This window comes from Sabethes cyaneus, chromosome 2 (assembly GCF_943734655.1).
Source record: "Sabethes cyaneus chromosome 2, idSabCyanKW18_F2, whole genome shotgun sequence".
NCBI classification, from domain to species: Eukaryota; Metazoa; Arthropoda; class Insecta; order Diptera; family Culicidae; genus Sabethes; species Sabethes cyaneus.
Window position 1 is genome coordinate 55,198,602 of NC_071354.1, and position 23,184 is coordinate 55,221,785.

Genomic DNA, 23,184 nt, shown 5'->3' on the forward strand with positions numbered 1-23,184 from the left:
TAAAAAGACAAATATTTAAATTTTACCATACGAAGATATTCATTTAGAACTTGATACAAAATACTGTGACAATTAATGGAAGACTTCTTTCGATCGAGTTTTTTTAGAATCCTTATTTTTCAGATAATATTCAATCGATTTGCCTGTTGCCAATAAAATGCTCATTACAAAAGTAATGAATTCCTGTAACAGGAAGGTATATAAAGATTTGCACCTGCAGCTAAGTTCACTGCGAACTTTACTAAAAACGGGAAACAAAATACAACTACTATAGGAATATTTAAACACTATTATAGAAACACTAGCTGACCCGACAAACTTCGTATTGCCAAAAATGAAACGGTACAAGCGGTACATAAATCCCGGGTGCTACCCCCGCAGTGGCCAGCGCATCCGACGACAGGTCACTGGCAACACTCGTGACCTGCGGCCGTCTCGCCCTGAATCATCTAGTGTTACTATAGGTAGTTTCTTGTGGTCTTGTTATTGACTAATGTTTTATAGAAATCTAAAATTTCTCGAATTCGGTTAATTTTTAAGTTACGCAAAAATTTCTGTTTCATTTGTATGAGAGTCCACCCCCACTACCACAGGGGTGAGGGGTCTCAAACCATCATAAAATAAATTCATGCGTCTAAAATCCCCCACATGCCAAATTTGTCTCCATTTGCTTGATTAATTCTCTAGTTATTCAGAGATTTGTGTTTCATTTGTATGGCAGCCCCGCCTCTTAGTGGGGGGAGGGGTCTCTAACCATCATAAGAACCTTTCCCGGCCCAAAAACCCCTACATGCAAATTTTCACGCCGATCGGTTCAGTAGTTTTCGATTCTATAAGGAACATACGGACAGACAGACAGACAGAAATCCATTTTTATAGATATAGATTACTAAGGAACACAAACTGGTGTCAGGAAAATAATGCTTTTGGATATGTTAATTGACAGAATGTAATTATTTTGCTTAAAGCCAACATCCAGCGCAGCCTGCCACATGTGCTACCTTAACTATAGCTGATACTTGATATAGCTCATAGTTCATGCTCCATTTCCATTTGCCCCTAAGTATTGGACGCTGAATTTTAAGCTCGAAAACCCCAAGCACTCGTCGATAAGTTTCCTCCAACGTCCATGATTCAATGATTCATGTCCGCAAAGGGCCACCGGGTGGATTAGTGTTCTGTAGAGTTGGCAGTCTGTCGTAGCTCATTTCTTTGGACGGAATCGTACGTCGCGTTAAAGTCCACAAATAGTCGGCAAATTGAACTCCCAGAGGGACTGACGCACGGTAAATATCTGATCCATCGTTGAGTAACCTCGCGAAACCCGGCTTGGCGCTTGCGGACGAAAGGCTCCGCTAGCGGTCTCAGTGTGTACAAAAGCATACGAGAGAGCACCTTGTAGACAGAATTGATCGATGTAATGCTCCGTTAATTTTTACAGTCGAGTTGATGTCCTTTTGTAAAAATAGGGCAAACGCGGCCATTCAAACACACTCCTCCGGCATTTATTCTTCCGCCCAGATTCCGACAAAGATCATGATTTGACAAAAAGGTTCGGAGCCACCCGCTATACAAAATGAAAAATTTGCCTATGTAGGGGCACAGTTAGTATCGAAAGATTTCACCCGCACAACCTCCAGCTTCAGGAAAATTGTAAAATAATGGCCAATCATGAAGTAGAAATCACTGGTCTAAGGATAAGGTGGTGAAAAACACCACCGAAACCGGAGAATAGCCGCTAAAAAGTAATACTTATTATTATATTTGGTATTTTTCAGTTTAGACGGTTAAGCAATAATAAACTTATTTTTGCCCAAGCCCCTACCTAGCGCCTCCGCATGGCCGTACGCCGAACCTGAAAATACTTCAATTTGTATAATTGAGGTGCCAAGCCTCCTAGCTCCTGTGGAGTCGTGGGGTTTTCAGTTCCTAGCATTAAAACTGTAATTTTAGGCAACCATTAAACTACACGACTTTATTATGTTGTAATATTTATACCAATATTTTTGGTAGATTAATTTTCAGCGAACGAAATAGGGTGCTATAACCTTGGCCAATCGCAGTCTGGCTTCTAGTTTAAATGCCATTAGTTCAACCCCGAGGGTTCGGAGTTTCACTTAACCTTTAGTAGCAAAGAGACTCCCAACGACTGTAAATAAATTATTATCTATATGGGAAGCATTTGGTACAGAAGGTCCACACTTCCGTCGTTCCCCTTGATTTCAACGAGCTTAATGGAATTAGATATTATTTATGGTTCTTCTTGATTCTGTGGAATTTTGTCTGCGGTGTGAGACTAGACTAAATTAAATTAGAATAGAATGAGTGTTTTCGAAATAAGGTCAGTTTTGATGCGGAAATACTGGTCTTCTACTTTAATCCCACATAGCATATTAGCCATTAGCCCGACCTTTAAGTTTATGTAACTTCAATGTCATAATAGGCTAAAAACATCATATCAATCATTCATCATTCATCCAAAAATCATTCAAAAAATCGTTCATCCACTTCATTGCTTCTATATAATTTTTTCGCTTCAACTCCTTTGTCTTGAGAAGATAAAAATTTTCGATGGGCATTTTTACAGTTGGCAATATATTTTCTATGTAAGACTGCTAATCTAGTATCTCTTTCAAAGAGGCGTTGTAATTCTATGAGAAAAAGCTCCAGGAACAGTATAGAACTGCTCTACCTCCAATTTAACCGGCACCGGCAACCGGCAATAGTAGAAAAAACATTGAAACAAAACGCATAGAACAATATCCGGTATAGTATAGAACGGTACCGGTATTCAGAATTGAGGTTAAATATCCTCTCTGCAAACAAGCGGCGGAAGGGGTTATGTCATGATCATCTGGGTAGAAGTCATATTTCCTCCTTGTGCACGTGTGATAAACAGTTTGAGGCAACCAAAAAATAGTCTGGTTTTTCTTCGGGTCTTCCATTTCCGTTGTGTTGAGATGGATTGGAAAAAAACTTCCGACAGCTAGTTGTGGATAAATTAAAAGTCTTTTTTACACCGGTGAACCTCGAAAACTTTATCTGCTTCGCTCGCGACAAGACGAGTCGGATAGCAATCCTGGTCACGGTGCCAGGGTGTTGGAGTGTTCTCGTCGTTCTTTTGTCAACACTTTGAATTTTACCTTTGGTTAACTTACCTAAATCAAGGCCAATTTTTATAAACTATCTATATAAGGTAAGCGGTAACTATCTATACTGACCTTAGACCAGTTTGGCCGGTAGTGTAATGGTATCGCACTCGACGTGAGATTGAGAGTTGTGGGTTCAAGACCCACCTGGATAGTCAATGATTTTTCACAGTTTGCATATCATTCTTCCCAGTTCTTCCAGTGTTCGTTCTTCACAAAAACCCGTTTAGTAAGAAGTACACAACCATTTCTCGGAAACCTTTAACTTATTTTAATTTTTAATGTACTTCTTCAATTTAGATTACTAGTTGAGCCCGAATCTTACGATCCGGAAAATATAAATGTCTGTTCAGAATTCAGAAAACTGCATATACATTCCATTGGCAAGTGTTTTCGAAGATGTTTACTCTTTGTATTAGTTCTTTGAGTTCTTATATTGCATAATATAGCTCTAAGATGTTGTACATAAAAGAGTCATAGCCGGAAACTGAAACAAATAGTTTTTATGGTCGAATTGGATTTTATTTAACTGAATAAAAACATTATCTCCACTGTGCTGATTCTATTGGCGGACAATATGGCTGTTTAGTGTGAGTGGCTCTGAACCGTCTATTGTCTGCCGCGAACCGATTCATATGGTCGGTGTTAAGTCAGACAGGAACCGAGTGGCAAAATTCTGACTTCGAGAAAAACGCATTCAAAGTTTGCTGCATTCGAAATCATCTTATAACTCTGGCTGTTTGGAACATTTATGTAGTCTGATTAGAGTAAAATGTTGCTTAGAAAATTCTTCATCGTTTGCTATCACTAACTCATTTTTGCCTTTCTACTATATAAATATATAGTATATAGGTATAGAAATCACTTGGAAAACCGGAAATGGAAAGAAGGTCCTGCGGGCCGAATGTTATATACCATTCGACTCAGTTTCGAAAACTGAGCATTTTCTGTGTGTGTGTATGTATGTGTGTGTGTGTGTGTGTGTTTGTGTGTATGTGTGTGTGTGTGTGTGTATGTGACGCTTTTAATCTCACTCACTTTTCTCGGAGATGGCTGGACCGATTTTAATGTTCTTAGTGTCAAATGAAAGGTCTAGGTGTCCCATTGGTCGCTATTGAATTTCATACTGATCGGATTTTTAGTTCAAAAGTTATGTATAAAAATATGAAAAATATGGGACTTCATTATCTCATAGGTCCCTTAACCGATTTGAACAAAATTGATTGCATATGAAAGAGGAGCCTTGCAAACCCTTAACTTCCAAATTTCATGACGATTGGGCTTGTAGTTTGAAAGTTACATAAAGAAATGTGAAAAAATAGTATTTAAAACATATTTTTGTAACATATAAGCATTAGTTCAATGAAAAACATCACACATTTTATTAGTATTTGAAAATAACTGCTTAGATCTATCAAACGAAACCGAGTTATTTAAAATCGGACGGTTCATTCAAAAGTTATTTAAACTTTAACACTTAAGCACCGTATATTAAACCGTTAAAACGTGTGAAATCAAAACAAATGTTGATTGTATTTAATGCGTGTGATGTATGTGTGTATGTATGTATGTATGTATGTATGTATGTATGTATGTATGTATGTATGTATGTATGTAGGTATGTATGTATGTATGTATGTATGTATGTATGTATGAATGTATGTATGTATGTATGTATGTATGTATGTATGTATGTATGTATGTATGTATGTATGTATGTATGTATGTATGTATGTATGTATGTATGTATGTATGTATGTATGTATGTATGTATATATGTATATATGTATGTATGTATGTATGTGTGTATGTGATCCCAAGCAACAATGTGAGTTTGATTGTACTCTTATGGTGGTTTTCATGACCAATTGTGGTCTTGAATGCTATCATAAGAGTGTAATAAAACTCAAATTGTTACTTGGGATGACAATTTGCAATTTTTAAATTTGCATTGAAATTCAAGAAAAGTCTTCAAGAAATTGTCTGAAGTTTTTGAAGCCTCTTAGTGGAATACGAAATTTGAAATTAAAGAAAAGAAAAAACTTTTACCGACTAAATTCCACTATTTAATATTTATTCGCGACTGATACGTATACGCTTTGGAATAAGACACTGATGAAGCCTGCACGTCGTAGGCGAACTACGTATCTGTTGCAAATAAATATTAAATAGTGGGATTCAATCGAAAAGCTTTTTCTTTTCTTTGATTTCAGTTCACTTGCTGTTACTCACAATTGTACACGAAAAGCAAACAGCGAAGAAAAGCAGTTAATTTAAGCATGTAGGTCTTTTTAATCAATAGATACTAGAGCTTAGAAATGTTACATGAAAAATAGGAAGTAAACGTTGCACGGTAGTAATTTTGTAAGATTTGTTTTCGTTAATGACATTTTAAAGGACAGATGTCTTATGTCATGTATCATGTTTCAACAAATAAATCAAAAATGACAAGCACTGGAAATCATATCGATCATATTTCCTATTCTCAAGCATGTTTAAGGCGCAGCTTGCACTATTTTTCGACCTCATCTTGTTTTCCTAACCCTCTAACATTGTAAAAACGATGCGATCAAGCTAATGACTATCTTTTCATGAAAGTACATTCAAAAGAAGCTTAAGTTTTGATTTTCATGCAAAAATAATTATCTGAAGGAGCGCCAGCTAAGAAAAAGTTCAATTTCTCTTTTTCATATCTAATGCTCTATTCAGTTATTTTTTCTAATTCAGATATATCGCAAAATTGAAGCCAAGCAAACTAATAGTAGAATTTTGAGATTAATCATTTTGTTGTCGATATCCTTTGTCTTCAAAAGCGAAGTATAATAATAATTTTTCTGAACTCTTGTTTTTCAAAGATGCTAACTTTTGAACGCATGGTATTTATTAATTATCAAAAAATCTGTTTTGAACACATATTTCATATTGTCAATTCAAAACAAGTTTCGTATATGGCTCTGAAGCCCAAAAGTTAAGGCCGACCGATTATAAAACTAAATAAGGTGTTACAAGTATTCGCACCCAAGGAAAGAAAATTTAATTATTCTACGCAATACGTTGGTAATTTTACTGGCAAATAGGGATTTTGAGGAATACGGAACGGATATTTCAAAATATAGTCAAGTTAATTATACATAGACGTTCCTGAGAAATTAAATAATGATTTTTGTGGCAGTAGAAAGGCTACGTCACGCCGCTAGGTGGATTAATTCGGGTTTTTAAAATTTTGCGACTTCCGGTCTCCGGTCTGATTTAACACCGACCATATGATATCGCGACAAGCAATCGAGTTGAGCAGGCGAATTGAGCAGTCGAATTAAGCAATCGAGTCAAGCGGTTGGGTCGAGCAGTCTAGTCGAACAGTCAAGTCGAGCATTCAAATCGAGCAGTCTAGTCGAGCAGTTAAATCAAGCTGTTCAGTCAAGCAGTCCGGTCGAGCAGCTGAGTCGAGCAGTTGAATCGAGTGGTCGAGTGGGGCAGTCAAGTCAAGCAGGTAAATCCAGCAGTCCAGTCGAGCAGTTTAGTCGAGCAGTTAAGTCAAGTAGTCCAGTCGAGCAGTTGGATAGAGCAGTCTAGTCGAGCACTTGAGTCGAATCGAGTGGTTTAGTCAAGCAGTCGGGTCAAGCGGTTCAGTCGAGCAGTTAAGTCGAACAGTTGAGTCGAGCAGTTCAGACGAGTAGTCCAGTCGAGCAGTTGAATCCAGCAGTTAAGTCGAGCTGTCGAATCAGTTAAGTCAAGCAGTTGAGTCGAGCAGTCGGTTTGAGTGACTAAATCGAACAGTCTAGTCGAGCTGTTGAATCGAGCAATCGGGTTGAGCAGTTGAGTCGAGTAGTCCAGTCGAGCAGTGGAATCAAGCAGTTGAATCGAGCAGTTGAGTGGAGCAGATGAATCATGCTGTTCAGTCGAGCAATTGAATCGAACAGTCCAGTCGAGCAGTTCAATCGTGCAGTTAAATCGAGCAGTCATGTCGCACGCTATGTCCGAAGGTACTTATTACTTAACTTACATGCACCTCAGATTTCTCTTCACTGGATGTTAGTATTAATCAAAACAATTAATTTAGAAAAGGTCTTAAAATATTCTATCTTGGGTTTTTTGAAAAACTCAATTTTCAAGGTTATTTAGGGGTCATCCCCTCTCAAGTGATCATATCCGTTGTATTCGACCACCTCCGATTTCAACCAAATTTGGTATAATTGCTTATTCCGACCCCATATTTAATTTCTCAAAGTTTTGAATGGATTGAACAATCCCCCTTGTAGTGACATGCATTGAAAAATTAGTATTTTCGAAAATCTGAGAAAAATGGAAAAGTGTCACTGCAAGGGGGATTGATCAATCCGTACAAAACTTTGGGAAAATGAATATGTGGTCGGAATGAGCAATTATTTCAAATTTGGTTGAAATCGGAGGTGGTCGAATACAACGGATATGATCACTTGAGAGGGGATGACCCCTAAATAACCTTGAAAATTGAATTTTTCAAAAAACCCAAGATAGAATATTTTAAGACCTTCTCTAAATTAATTGTTTTGATTAATACTAACATCCTGTGAAGAGAAATCTGAAGTGCATGTAAGTTTAATATTAAGTGCCTTTGGACATAGCGTGTGTCGATCTGTCCAATCAAGCAGCTGAGTTGGGCAGTTGAATCGAACTGTTCAATCGAGCAGCTCAGTTAAGCAGTCCAGACGAGCAATTAAATCGAGCAATCTATCGACCAGTCCAGTCGAGCAGTCTAGTCAACCAGTTGAGCAATCGAGCAGTCGGCCAGTGAGGTGACTGAGAATACAACCCATTGCTAGGAAAGCATGACGTCCTATCAGGGACCTGTAATTAGTTACCTATAAGCCTCTTATGACATCCTGTCAGAGACCTAGTTTTCGGTACAGACATAAGCCTCTTACATAAATAGATATGTCTAAAACCACTTGAAAACTATGATATTTATAGAACCAGAGTAATTGGTTCTACAGGCTTTGCAAAGAGTTTGCAATTAAGATTCTAATCTAATCTAATTTTCAGACTTCCGGATTCGAAAAAAAAATTCTTGGAAAAATAAAATGACGCACATCCCTAAGTTTATTTTAACATGCGATACTGGCGAAAATTATCCGCACGATGATTCTGATCACCGGCGCTAAAAGATTTTTTTTATTCTGTTATTTTTTACGAAGCCATACTGATAATGAATCTTCTCGGTTGAATGAATAAATCGTTTGATATGCAAATTATCTCGTGTTGTTATCTTTGTAAATTAATTCCCAGTATTTAATTTCATAGCGAAGCCATAATACCGAAAGCAAAAAGCTGCTAAACATTAGAAATTTATCAATTTTTAACAATATTAGAATACAAATAATTTCTAGTACACTTCCAAATATAGAATTGAAATATAGTGATTGAAAAAAAATCAAAATATTTAAAACGAAAAGTTATGCATAAATAGCGTATAGTTTTTTCGCAAAATTTCGTGTTTAATAATATTCCGTTTCAATTCCTAACTGCCTATAACACAGATTCGTATATTGCGCGCTTCCAGAGCAGAAATATGCCACTGCCACTATTGACTTTGCCTATTTGTTTTTGTTTTTTGCGCAAAATTTGTTTCCGATAGCTAGCTTACACCTACCTACTGTTCGCATTGCAGTTCTCTACGAAAACCACAAACTCGTTTAAAACTGTCAGCAGTTTCTGTTTTCCGGCAATCATTCTGATTTCCATAGTAAAATAGTACTTTTTGGCTTATTTTCCAAGGAACTCAATATGAAAATAACGAATGAATAATATACTGAAATACTAAGCTATTTACGCAAAGCCGTACTTAGTCGCAAATTGTTTTCAATCACTAAATGAACAGGAACTTTCAACACAACTTTCAACTTGGACACACAAATACCTAATTCTGCGTATTTCGTTTGATGCCTTATTCATTTCATCAATAGAATTGAATTGTCGTGAAGAGATTATAGGAATTGAATTCTAGGTGTTCACAAATGACAAAGGGAATTGAGTGGTAATGATAAAGGAGTGAATGAATTCCGTTCTGTTGATAGGAAAACCTAATCGATAATAGAGGTGCACGCTTAGTCAACTTCAGCTTTACAGACGGCAAAATGCTATCTGGCTTCAAACGACTGTAGGAGAGCTGCCTATTGCCTAACGTTCTACCGACCGATTTCATTTCATACAGACCATACTCTGCAAGGTGCAAAGTGAAAAACAAAATATTTCGCTCACACACGACACCAACCTTCTTCAAATATACAGCTTATCGAAACAGCAAACATCAATACTCACTTCAACGAGTACGTCATCATGTCGACGAATATCACCAGATATTCACCCTTAGCGAACAGCTGCATGGCGTCCATCTGGGTCATCATGTCCACCAGAGCATTGGGCGTCCCGAGAAACACGTAAATCCTGGTTCGATTCATGGTATTCTGGATTATCTGTTGTATAACGAGAAGGAGATTTTAGTTTTCTGCTACAAACCAAGCTAAACACTATTACAGCAAGATGCAAAATATCCCACAAATGAACGGTATTTTCCAGAGCCCCCGGATGGTGGGGGAATCTGGTTTTGATATGATTAGATGCACATGCACTAAAATGAAACATAACGTAACGCGAAACGAGAGCCCTGTTTCTGTTCGAAACCGCGTGCATCACGTACAGCCCGCCATCATCGCTGGGCTGCCGGGAATGGACGACGACGAGAGGTGATCTTTTGCGGCAAAGCTGTTTACATTTAATTATTTATGTAATAACATAATACCGTATACCAATATCCACTACGACAACAGTCCAGATTGTTTTCGCAACACTTGTGGTAGTCGATGACTTCCTCCACGTGATTGACGGTTAGGTTGTTTAGCAACGCTTGGTTTTCCAGTGAAATGGCAACATTTTTCCACATCTCCTCATGAATAATGGAGAACTTTTTCCACCCGTAGTACATCAGCAGCGAGATGATGGATTTGGTGACCTGTAAAATTTCGAGAGATGAAACCATCAACTACAGATTCGTATTGTGTTTGCATGATTGGATCGGTGAAGCCATGATTGAACACAGTTCAACGAGGTTCAATATTAGGTTATGCCCGCCCAGTCCAACAAACGTTGATGCACGGTCCAGCAGAGCAAATCGGAATGAAATCGAAATACAGCGCCAATGAAGTGTGGTAAAAAGAAGATTTGTCAACGGTGAGCAATTAAAGAAAATTTAGAGTGAATTGTACTAGTTATATTCGTACAAATTAGTCTTCCAGTTGGCCTCGAGGTACGATACTAGTCTAACAGCGGGCATATTTTCTGAGCAATCTAAGGAAAACATTATCTGGAAACAAATTTTTACAAAATTTAAAGATAGGTTAGAAAAATTATAGGTAATTAAATTCACGGAAAGCCTCTAAATTGTTTATTTTTTTTAAGAAAATATACAGCAGGTTCAAGCAAAATCGGAGCAAAGTTTTTTTTCGATAGCACTTTTTAGTAGAATTAATCTTTGCTTATTTGACAATTTCTTGTGTTTAAGTCAGTGATGGCCTAATTGCAGTGCAATACAGTACTGCATGCAGTAGAATTTTAATTTGGTTAATGACTAAGGGGCTTCTAGTTTAGACAGTGCTGTTAATATTCATCAGCATAACGTCCAAACTTCTGGATTATCAGTCTACCTTGCATTGAAAATCTGCTTACTTTGATCAAACGTACATAATAACTATATACAGCAAGCATGAACTTCATGCACGAGAATATATAATATCAGCGCCCTGTGATATTGTAACAAACTGATATTCACGTTTGAGCAGTGAAAATCAACAAAAAAAAATTATGTTGTTATTTAGCATCTATTGCGTTCAGCTGTTGGACATAAGATTTTTCTTTTCATTTACTGCATTTAAAATTTTTTTTTCCTGAAGTGAATATCACCTTGTGGATTTGATATATTGATATTTGAATATATCACGATATATTGAACTTGTATACTACGATGAAAATCGCTGTGGAGTTGTACATACAAAACTCAGAGGCATAAAAAACAATGTATGCTGAGAAAAAATATTTTCTGTTTTGTTTGAAATTCGGTGATAATTAAAGGCCCTGAGTTTAGTCGTGATGCCTTATGTATATTGTGCAACCGAATACTCTCCAGTAGGTAGGAATATTCCCACTAGGTCCTAAGAAATGTTAATTGAGGCCGTTAGAAGACATTTTAATATGAACAATAACGGTCAGAAATTAATGCGGTCCGCGTCGTTGCTGGGAATATTTGATTTGGCTCGATCAATGAGAGTTGAGAAGAGTTGAGAGTTGAAAAAAAGTAATTTTGCACTTGGTTTTACATGAGAAATTGGGAGTTGCTTGATTTATTATATTGTATCTCGGTATCGGATAACTAGATAGGTTAGGAATTTTTAAGATCAAATTGTACTCATCGAGAGGAAAATATAAATTTAGCATTCAAAACGATATAAAAATATTAGGCAGCTGTTGCTAAAAAATAATATCTTTTTTCGAGTTCCTTGGCCAATTTTCTTTGACAAAAAAGAGCCTTTTCTTTAAAAATGGAGCCGTTCCCTATAATCGAGGGGAGGTCCAACCAGTACCAAATTTTGATTTTTTTTTTCAGGCCTTAATGGCCATTAAACCCTCCAATAATGTTGGAAGTATAACGTGGACTTGAATCATATTTTCATGGATTTCTAGGCAGCATTCGATACAGTTGAGCATTGGTTTAAGCATAAGCATAAGCATAAGATACCGTCCGTGTGCTGCTACTCCGTTATTGACCAGGACCGATGAAAATTGCAAAAAGATGACTGGAAAAAGCATACTTGGGACAGCATGCTATTTCTCATTGTGCATCCTTATCAGGTCCCTGCATGCTGATCAATACCGATACCAATACCGGCCACGTCCGAATGCGGGTCGTGGTGGGATGGGAATGAATGTTAGTCCAATACTTGTTGCTACTAAAGACCAGGGAATCCTCTGCATCTTCACAAGTATTTCGGGAAAGGAATTGTTAATAGATGGGGGGAGCTAGATGGATAATGTAAGTATGTAAGCACCAGTTATATGCAACTAACCTGGCTATTCTAAAAACTTCTTGTAGAGCCGGTAATTACGAAAATTAGGATTATCCTTTTTTATTATAAATCTAATATAATGGTAATGGTACTCATAAACAACCATAATTTGTTAATTTATATCGAAAAATACTATGCACATGCGAGATTTACGGCTCAAAAACCGTATGACAACTTGAACTTATTATACCTGAAAACAAAAATCAGGCATAATGAAACGAGCCAATATAGTCCCTAAGCTGATAAGCATTTCCTCTTACCAACGCTAATATGCAGAGATATAGCGCCCTACACAATTTGCAGTTGAGCGTTGGTTTACGGGAAAAACTGACGCGGCTGATCAACGCAACCCTAGAGCTAGTAATGTGCTACGTGCATATTTTGGGTGCACTCTCGAGTCCTCTAGAGTCGTACAAAGGGTTGCGGCAAGGAGATCGACTCATAACCTTCGCAGACGACTTCGACATCACTACTTGAAACCTTGGCACGGCGGTGGCAATATACGCCAGACTAAAAACGGAAGCTAGGAGGACTTGGTTGTAAATCAATGCACCAAAAATCAAAAATATGATGAGAAAAGGTTCTAAAGAAAACAACTTTTGCCTCCCACGGTCAGTGACTATTGACGGCAATGAACTGGAAGTGCTTGATGAATTCATATAATTTGAATCTCTGGTCACTTTCACTGTCACGAGTAAAGATATTCAACAACGCATTCAAGCAAGAATGTGGACCTACTTTTCCCTCCACCAGATGCTTCGAGTGCAAAGCTGACTATGTACAAAACGCTCATCAGACCGATATAGTCCTCTAATATGAATTGATGACAGGACTTTAGACTGGAATTTTGCTTACGGAAGACATACGTGCACACGAACTCGAAGCACGTGTAAGAGTGGCAGAGAAAGAGACCGAGAAGGTGCTTGAATCGAGGTCTGCACAAACGGATGTCTGCCCGTCAATGACTGACCACACCGTGGCCCTCGCGACTATGAAGCAGTCCAACGACAACAAGGTATCTACCAAACGTGCAAGGCAGTCCTCAGGAGAAGAAACCCCCACGGGCCCGAAGAAGCACTTTATCGCAAAGGGTCGCAAGCCAACCGAAAAACCCACTGAGGGTAACGAGACGCAGTTGGCGTCCGACGATCAGTGGGGATTAGTGAAAAAGAAGAAGACCTGGAAGAAAGAGGAGGATCGGAGGAGGAGGAGGGCGATGTCCTACCCTCAAAACTGAGGGGCCGAAATATTCGGAAGTTTTGAGGGCCATGAGAGGGGACGATCAGTTGAAGGGTCTTAGCGCGGATGTGCGGACTATCCGCCGCTCTCGCACGGGCGACAGAATGCCACTGCGAAGGGTTCTGCCTACAAAGTGCTGGCAGAAAAGGTCCTCGGCGATAGCGTACACATCCGCGCACTAACGCTCGAAATGACTCTCCAGCTTAAAAACCTGGACTAGATCACTGAAGCGGGCGGACTAGCACGTGCTCTCAAGGAGCAATGTAACGTGGTGGTGACTGCCAAGGCAATTCGTCTGCGTAAGGGACCGGCGGGAATCCAGGTAGCAACTATAAGACTTCCACTGGTAGACGGAAATGCAGTCCTGAAATTAACTAAGCTGAAGGTGGGAAGGTCCGTATGCTCACTGAGCGTATTCCAGCAGTAGGAGGCCTGCTTCCGGTGCTTTGAGCGGGGGCACAAGTCCTGGAGCTGTAAGGGGCCAAACAGAAGCCACCTGTATAGGAGATGTGGCGGTGCGGGTCATATAGCGAGGGACTGTACTGCGCCGCTCAAGTGCCTGATCTGTACCGGCCAACGGGACGCTAAGCACACAACAGAAGGCCCAAAGTGCCCGGCAGGCGCGCCAGTGACTAAAACATGGGCGTAGTGCAGGTAACGCAACTAAACTTAAATCGCTGCTACGCGGCCCAGCAGCTGTTGTACCAAGCAGTTACTGAGTCGTTGGTCGACGGAGCAGTTTACGCGGATGGTAGACCGAGTATTAGTTGTGCTGACTGGTCTAAGACCGGTGGTTGTTGCGGGCGACTTTAACGCTTGACCGGTTGAGTGGGGAAGTCGCCGCACGAACCATAGGCATCGGATTCTGCTTGAGGCTCTGGCAGGTTATGTGCTAGTGCTAATGCGAACCCGTGGGGTGATGCCTACAGGGTCGTAATGGCAAAGACCAAGGGTGTGATGGCACCCGCAGAGCGATCGTCAGAGATGCTCGAGCAGATCATCGAGGGCCTCTCTCCGCGCCACAAACCCTGATCTCAGGCCGCTGAGTCGTCCCGCGGACGGCATTCCAGTATCTCAGAACATAACTTAGGATGGTCGGCCTCTATGCCGAACATCCGAAGTAACGTGGGCGACGGCGGGTTAGAGGTTGGGGAAGAAGTGACGGTTACGAACGAGGAACTCATTGAGATCGCTAAATCCCTAAAAGTGAGCAAGGCACCAGGGCCAGACGGAATCCCGAATATGGCCATTGAAGCGGCTATTCTAGAGGCTCTCGAATTATTCGGAGCGGTAATGAGTAGATGCCTGGAACCTGGCCACTTCCCGGACAGATCGAAGCGACAGAACCTGCTCCTATTGCCGAGGCCGGGAAAATCTTCGGGTGTCCCCTCGTCATATAGGCCGATCCGTCTGCTCGTTTGTACCGGTAAGATGCTGGAGAGGGTTATCCTTAACAGACTCGTACAGTACACTGAGGGTACAACCGGTCTGTCAAGGAACCGAGGTGGCGGTCCAGCGCAGGAGAACAGGTATCCGCTATTGCGCAGTTGTCACGCTCGACGTGAGAAATGCGTTTAATAGCGCTAGCTGGGACTCAATAGCCAACTCGCTTCGGAACGTCCAAGTGCCGGTGTCACTGTACAAGATTCTGGAAAATTATTTCCAGAATCGTGTGCCATGCTACAACACGGAGGAGGGTCAGAAGGGAGTTCCAATCACCGCAGAGTTTGAGTTGACGGCTGCCCACTCTAAAAGCATTATTGAAGATTGGATGCGATCCAGGAAACTGGAGCTAGCGCATCATAAAACGAGGGTTAACGTGGTGAACAGCTGCAAGTCGGTGCAGCAAGCAAATATCAGCGTCGGGGACTGCACTATTTCGTCAACGCGGTCTTTAAAACTCCTGGGAGTCATGGTCGACGACAAGCTCAAGTTCGGGAGCCACGTCGACTATGCCTGCAAGAAGGCTTCCACAGCTATTTCGGCATTGTCTCGTATGATGTCCAATAGCTCTGTGGTATATGGAAGCAAGCGAAGGCTATTAGCCAACGTGGTCCAGTCCATACTCAGGTATGGCGGGTCGGTATGGTCATCGGTGTTAGGTACCAAAAGCTATCTAGCCAAGCTGGAAAGCATCTATTGTCTCATGTGCTTGAGAGTGGCGAGTGCGAATCACACAGTTTCACATAACGCAATCTGCGTCTTAACGGGTATGATGCCTATTGGTATCATCATCAGCGAGGACGTAGAGTGCTTCAACCAACGTGGAACTAGAGGCATACGGAGTACCACAAGATCTGCCTCGATGACCGCAGGGCAGCGGGCATGGTCTGATTCCACAAAAGGCCGGTGGATACATTGACTATCCGGGTGGATCAACAGGCGCCACGGCAAAGTCAACTTCTACCTAACACAGATTCTGTCAGGGCATGGTTGCTTTAGACAGTATTTACACAAATTTGGGCATGCGGAGTCCCCCGCGTGTCCCGAATGCGTGGATGTTGAGGAAACTGCAGAGCATGCTTTCTTCAAATGCCCTCGTTTCGCGGGTGTGAGAAGCAACATGATGGCAGTGAGCGGACAGGACACTACTCCGGATAACTTAGTCCAAAGGATGTGTTCTAGCTCGGACGTCTGGGGAGCGGTCTATGCGGCTGCTGCCCAGATTGTACTTGAGCTACAAAACCGCTGGAGAGGCGATCTACGGCGAATAAACAGCCTCACTACCACAGTCCAGTAGTAAGAGGAAGCATTAAGCACAATAGCCCCTCCCTGAAGTAATACCGATAAGGTGGTGCCAGGGGGGATTGAGGCTGGAGAATCGAGTAGGGTTTTAGTGGGTCTGGATCCTCACGCCCCATTAGGGGGGTCGGGATACCTAACCCCACTCCCTGAGTTGTCTGAGAGCCCCTTGAACATTGGAGACCTAACATTCTAGATGGATCGACCAGGTTAAATATGACACTCAACGAACTGGCGACGTGTAGAGCACAAGGGAGATAATTTCTTGAAAGAGCCCGAACCACTCGAAGCAGTTTTCAAAGATTTTGTTCAATCCTAGTGTACTTATTCCTTTGCTGCTTATCGCGCCCCTTCCTGACGTAGAACCGGTAGACCTGCAGACCAAAATTAATCATTTTTGCCTTTGGTCCATTTTCAAAAATTTATAATTTCACACCACTGAATAATTTTAATGCTTATAATATTGCCTGACACGAGATCAGGCGGCGAATGTAACGAAAAACAAATAAATTGTAAGACCGTTACGATTTTTGTAGTGAATGTTTTTCTTGCTACCACAAAAGGACCAAAAAACAAATGGCTATACGCTCTTCCAACTTGGATAAGGCAACTTTAAGCCTAAAAATAGTTATTTCATTTTTCAGTGAGAGAGAAACAGCAAAACAACACTACACCGCACGTTGATACATGATACAATCCATTATTAAGCACTTTGTTATTTAATGCCTCTACCCAATCGCGTCGCCTTCGCTTCGCACGCTTTCCATACAATTCGTCACCGGCTTTACGTTAACCACTTTGCCTGCCAGAAATGCTATCAACAGCGAAAACTAGCGCGTGTTGAAAAGAATTGATTGGATCAGCGTTAATATTTTTGGCGTTTGCTCCAATTAATAAAGGCTACGTAGAGTGCACCGAATCGTCTGATCGTTTCCGAAACCGTTTTGCACGTACACACAGTTTAAAATTGCCCCGCACGGCCGCGCCGCGGCATGGGTAAGCTCTGTTTGGTTTTTATTACTTACTATAGTACTAGACAGCCACATGAGAAGCTGGCAGGAAGTGCATATTTTGTATGAGCTGTTTTATTGCATGTGCAACGAAGCAGATTTTGGCGTTAATTGATGCAAATTAATTACGGTCACAGGGTCGGAATTAGTTCTCAACTTGTCCAACACGGCTTCTGGCAAATCAAATTACCTGAGTATCTGGCGGCTCCGTCCTGGCAAATGTAGGAATCGGTGTTTTACGGTGCAGCTCGGAGCATTTCTGTGAAATGAAAGCAAATTTCTTTTGAACCAAAGTACTCTTTTAGCTCGCTATTATTAGTACCACCTACATATGAGATCATGGGAATATCCCGGCTCTGCGACACAATCGCTTCAGTCTTGCAGGTACCCTCGGGACCAAAAATGGCTCCCACTCCGTCGCAAATCATCTCAGTAATGGCGCGGGTAGCGATGACCGTATCGCCGCGGGTGTCGTACCACCGTAACGCCAGCGTCACATTCGGGAGCAGCTCGGGGTCATCGTTGATCTCTTCCAGCGCGATCGTCAGTGCACCGGATATGGTAAGACCTTGCTTATCCTTCATGTTACCCTTGAGAGCAGTCAGATACCCCACCACCAGCTGCGTGCGATTGTTGTTGAACTTTTGATGGCGCGAGTTTGAAGTCACTTTCGGAACGTAAGTCGTCCCCGAAGCGTACGAATGTTGCGCTTGAGGCAGCGGCAACTGTGGCAGTTGAAACGATTGCTGCTGCTGCTGCTGCTGCTGTTGCTGTTGCTGGATCGTGATTCCCTGAGCGCTGACGGCAGATGACGATAGGGCCGACATCGACAGGGCCGGCAGGAACGACTGCAGTAGCGTCGTCGAGCCGGCTGCTGACGGTTGGGACGTTCCATTAGTATTCGGAGCGCTGGCAAACGCCACCGAGAGCACTGAGAGTAATAGAACGGGCCAACGCGTCATGGCCCCTCAGAGCGGGGCCGATCGGCGCGACTCCAGGCGATGGTGAGCACCTGCAAGAGATAAGAAAAGAATCGAGAGATTAGCTTCGCTGTCTAAATATGAAACTCAATGAATACCTATATGAACTTAAAAAAATTACATTGTGGTTAACAAATGAATCTTTATTAAAGAGTTTTGCGATCTACCTGATCGAGCTTTCTGGTACAAAATTGCGTTAAAACGAATAATTTTGCTTGAATGAAAACGCAATTGAAGTTTTATTGCACTTTTATGGAAGTTTTTATGGCCGTCATAACCGTCATAACTGTGCAATAAAACTTATATTGTTTAAGTTGGGTTGCATCGCATCGTGAGAATGCGATTTTGTTTTGTGATTTTAATCTCCACATTGCCTGTCTCATCTTTTCATTGCAATCAATTGATTAAAAACAAACAAATCACTACAGAATTATGGCAAACCGAAAGGTGAGCACCTTATCACAAACTAGGGAATAAGTGCATAAGAGAAAAATGCAACGGATAACGGAATAAAATGATTGATTATCCATGATGTTGGTAAATGCTGGTCCCTATACAAGTGGTGCATTCATTTTTATTTTGTTTCTAAACCCATTGCACTTTTTCCGAGGCTAAATCTGCTTCGAACAAGGAAGAATCATTTTACCGCGGAATCGTGCTCCAATTCATCTATTCATCTGTCAATTTTGTTTTCAGCTTGGGATCATTTAGTTAGAATTCAAATTAGGGCTTTTAATTCATCTATTTATTTAGTAGATATATCATATATCACAGGTGGTGTCATAAATTTCGGCTGTTTTGTCTAAAAAGCGTTCATTGGTGGTTGATAAGATCTACTAGCGTGTCCAGGCTGGGGCACCTCTGCCACTATTTTCGCGGCTGGCAGATTAATTGCGTTAAAATAGTTCCAGTTACAGATCCACTACCTAGCGCCTCCACGTGGCCATACAGATGTGAGATGCGGGGTCGTATGGCTTTCGGCTTCTCATCTTACAACCCGTATTTTTTGACGAATCATTGAACCGCACGGCTTTGTGTTCAAGTATTATCCACATATTATTTAAACTAATATTTTTGGTAGTTGGTGGTTTAATCTATTTTCAGAGAGCGACATAAGGCGCTATTTCCTCAGACTTTTGCAGCCTGGTTTCTGGTCTAAGTTCCATTACTTTATATCTGAGGGTCTGAGTATCACTTAACCTTTATTAGCACAAATTCTCCCAATCACCGTCAATAAATCATTATATATAGGAAGCGTTCGGTATGGGAGGGCCACGCTTTTTCCCTCCTTAATTTAATTTCCCAAATTGTCTAATTAAAAAATAATACCTCATGGAACCAAACAACGCTATAAATTTTATATACAAATTCACCTTCTTCTCAGTATATTCACCGATGGATTATCGATGGAACAGGAAACAGTCCGTCAGCTCTCCAGAAATAGAAGCAAAGAAAGAATAATCAGAAGCAGAAAAAAACAAAGAAAAGCACGAAGGAAAACGTGACAGAAACTGGACCAGCGGGTTAAAAAAAGAGTAAAAACACGTGATATAAAAGAATAAAAACTGCCATGAAAAACGTGACGTTAAAAAACAAAGAGAAAAAAAATATGGATTTTGGGCATTATTATTTCAAGTTTAAATGTGAAAACCAAATCTATTCTTGCTTTAATATATACGTTGTTAATTTCCATGCAAAAATCTACGAAAAAAATACAAACACAAAAGATAATTTTTTTGGCTGATTTTCGGAAATTCCGCTGTTTGAATTTCCATTTCTATTTCATGCTAGAAGCATTAACTCCACTCGTACACTCATTTTTCAAGTTTTTCAGGCTGTAGAGCCCACAGACAATTGATTTTATAAAAAAACATAACTCGTATCCTACAAATTATTTTTCGCCCCCCGATTTTTCAAGCCAATTTCCAAGGGGGGGGGGGGGCTTGACAAAAACTTTCAAAATGATTTGCAATGGCCTAAATACGAAACATAAATGAAATAAAAATGACAAAAATTAGACTAGAAAAGAGGAAAAACATAATAAAAACTGCAGAAAAGAGAGTAAAACAAAAGAAAAGTCGGGACTGAATCGGGTGAAAAACGGGACGGGATGAACGGAACAGCGGAAAACAGCGGATATAAGAGAGGAAAAACTAGAAAGGAAATGAGGTGAAACTAGGCAAATAGAAGGCAGACGGAATAGAAAAAGAAATGTGTCAGAAAAGGTGGGAAAACGGTAGAGAAAAGGGAAAACAAGACAAGAAAGACAACACGAAACAGTGAGTATGAGAAACAAAAATTTAAAAGAAAAGTAGTAATGAAGTAAGAAAACAATAGAAGAAAACTGGAAAATATGGTCAAACAAGATGCAAAAGGATGGGACAAGAAATGGAAAAATAGGAAAGATAAAACATAAAAACAGCCAGAATGGGTCAAAGGAAAAGATAAAACAGCCAGAATGGGTCAAAGGAAAAGATAAAACGGGATAGAAAAAGACGAAAACGAGAAATAACATGGGAAAAACGGAGCGAGCGAGAGAAAAAACAGAGAGCCAAAAACAAAATAAAAATACGGAACAGACGCACAAACGGAGCATCAAAAATAGGAAAAAGGCACAGACGAAGACGAACGAAAAGAAGGCAATGAGAGAAACGAGTTAGAACAATATGACAAACGAAATGAAGGGAAAAAGAGAAGTAAAAAGACTGAAAAAGGGAAGAGAAACTGGACTGAAAAAGAGAAACGAGTTAGAACAATATGACAAACGAAATGAAGGGAAAAAGGGAAGTGAAAAGCGAAGAAAATAACAAAAAATGACTGCTAAAAAGAGAATGATGGGACATGAAACGCTTCTTCTGCCTCCCAGTTGGCCTCGAGGTAAGACGCTCGTCTAATAAGCCAGTCGTCGTATGCTCGAATCTCGGCTGGGAGAGGCTGTTAGAGTCAGTAGGATCGTAGCACTGACTCCGCGCTGTCCTGTATTCTAACAGCTGGTTGCGAAGTCTGTCGTATAAAAACAGAAGGTCAAATTTAGATAACGGAATTAGCATCCAGGCTTTGCTTTTTGGGACATGAAACGCAAGAAAAGGCAGTGGAAATGGAAATGGGAGAGGAAAGAAAATGGACGCAAGTAAAAGATAAAACGAAAAAAAAATTGATAAAACCGGGAGATAAAAATGAACACCAGAGATGAAAGAGACAAAGGGAACCAAAAGCAAAATGAAAAGGTTGATAAGACAAAAAAACGGAGCATCACAAATAGGGAAATGGCACAGGTAAAGACGAAAAACGAGAAGAAAAGGAGATAAAAAGAGTTATAAACACTGGAAAACCAAAAACGAAAAAAAAAGAAAAAATAAAAGAGAAAAGACCGAAAACGGGAAAGAAAATAACAAAAAACGAGTGATAAAAGCAGAAAACAAGACAACAGGGTGATAAAAAGGGAAAATGGATCAAAGAAAAAGGTTAAAATGGAAAAGAAAAGACGAAACCGGGAAACAAAAATGCAAAACCGGAAAGGAAAGAGAAACAAGTAACCAGAAAAGGACAGAAAATAGAGCATAACAAAAGGGAAACTGAAAGAACAGGACAACAGAATACAAAAAAAGGGAAAAAAGAAGTGAAAATACTGAAAACGGCAAAGAAAATAATAAAAAATGAGTGAAGATTATGAGAAAAAAGAAGATTGATCATAAGAAAAACTGAAACAGGAAACGAAGAATCACGGGAACAGGAACAAAGCAGGAAACACAGGACAGAAAAAGGAAAACGAGAGAAAAAGCGAAAAAACGGCCAGAAAGTGCCACGAAAAAGAAGAAAAACTGAGCAAAAAGTGGAAAATAGGACAGGAAAAGACGAACGGTAGTACAATAAAAAGGTAAAACGTGTGAGAGGATAAGGCGAAAAATGTCTATTTTAATTTTGAGTCATATATCGTGTCTAATTTCGTGTCTAAACGCGTGTCCACGTCCAGTTTGAAATAAATAGAAAATTCAAGTCTAACTTAAAGTCGAAAGTCAAGTTCAATTGCATGTTCGCTTTTAAGCCCAATTTCAAGTCTAATTTACTTTCAATTTTAGGTATAATTTTAAATCCAATGTAAACTCTAATTTAAATTTCAATTTCAAGTACAATGTGAATTTCAATTTCAAGTGCAATTTCTAGTCAAATTTCAAACATAATTCCAAGTTTTATTTCAAATCCAAATTAAATCCAATTTATGTCTAATTTCAAGTACAATTTAAATACCGATTTAAGTTCAATTTTTGAATTGCGTCAAGTTTTGTATCATATTTAAACTTTAATTTCAAGCCCAATTCCAAGCCTAACTCAATTCCTATTTCAAATAAAAACTTCAAATTCCGTTTTAGATACGATTTCATGTCCAATGCCAAGTAAAACTTCTAGTCTAAATTACTCTTAAAGCCTAATTTTAAAGCCAGTTTTAAGCCCAATTTCCAGTTCAATTTTAATTAAAGCCATTAGCCCCAATTAATCCAATTACAAGGTTAAATTGTCCTATGTCAACTCCGATATCAAGTCTTATTGGAAATATAATTTCTAATACAGTTCCAAGTCTAATTTCTAGTTCAATTTCAACCTTAATTTCAAATCCAGTTGCAATCGAAAATCCAGAGTTTTCAACCTTGGTAATTGGGTTGGTAATTTTATGATTAGTAGTAATAGATTCGCCATCCTACGTTTTTTCCATTTTTCCAGGCCAAAACTTTCTTCTGAAAGGTTGGGTTCCCCACCTTCTGGTTATGTTTGAGCACGCTAGTGATAAGATCTTAAAATACTATTAGAAAGCACGTGTTCAACGGATGAAATGACAGCCATGTGAAATCGAGTACATATCTGAAAATATTAAATTTATTTCGATCCTATCAATAAACATCCAACATACTGCTGAGGGACAGAGGAGAAAGAACATAAAATCGTGATTGAAAATTACAGTGGGTAACAATAT

The 23,184-nt window shown here is 39.9% G+C and overlaps 1 protein-coding gene across 4 annotated transcripts in view; it reads right to left on the bottom strand.

Moving 5' to 3' along the window:
• The window catches only part of LOC128738277 (receptor-type guanylate cyclase Gyc76C-like), a 161,506-nt gene that overhangs the window by 21,115 nt on the left and 117,207 nt on the right, over positions 1-23,184 (bottom strand). For all 4 annotated transcript variants that reach the window (XM_053833287.1, XM_053833285.1, XM_053833288.1 and 1 more), the window contains exons 3-6: positions 17,565-18,247; positions 17,426-17,494; positions 9,928-10,137; positions 9,447-9,601 (exon numbers count right to left, since the gene is read on the bottom strand). In XM_053833287.1, the coding sequence (XP_053689262.1) occupies positions 9,447-9,601; positions 9,928-10,137; positions 17,426-17,494; positions 17,565-18,197 (1,067 nt within the window). In that variant the 5' untranslated portion in view covers positions 18,198-18,247. The remainder of the gene's footprint in view (positions 1-9,446; positions 9,602-9,927; positions 10,138-17,425; positions 17,495-17,564; positions 18,248-23,184) is intronic.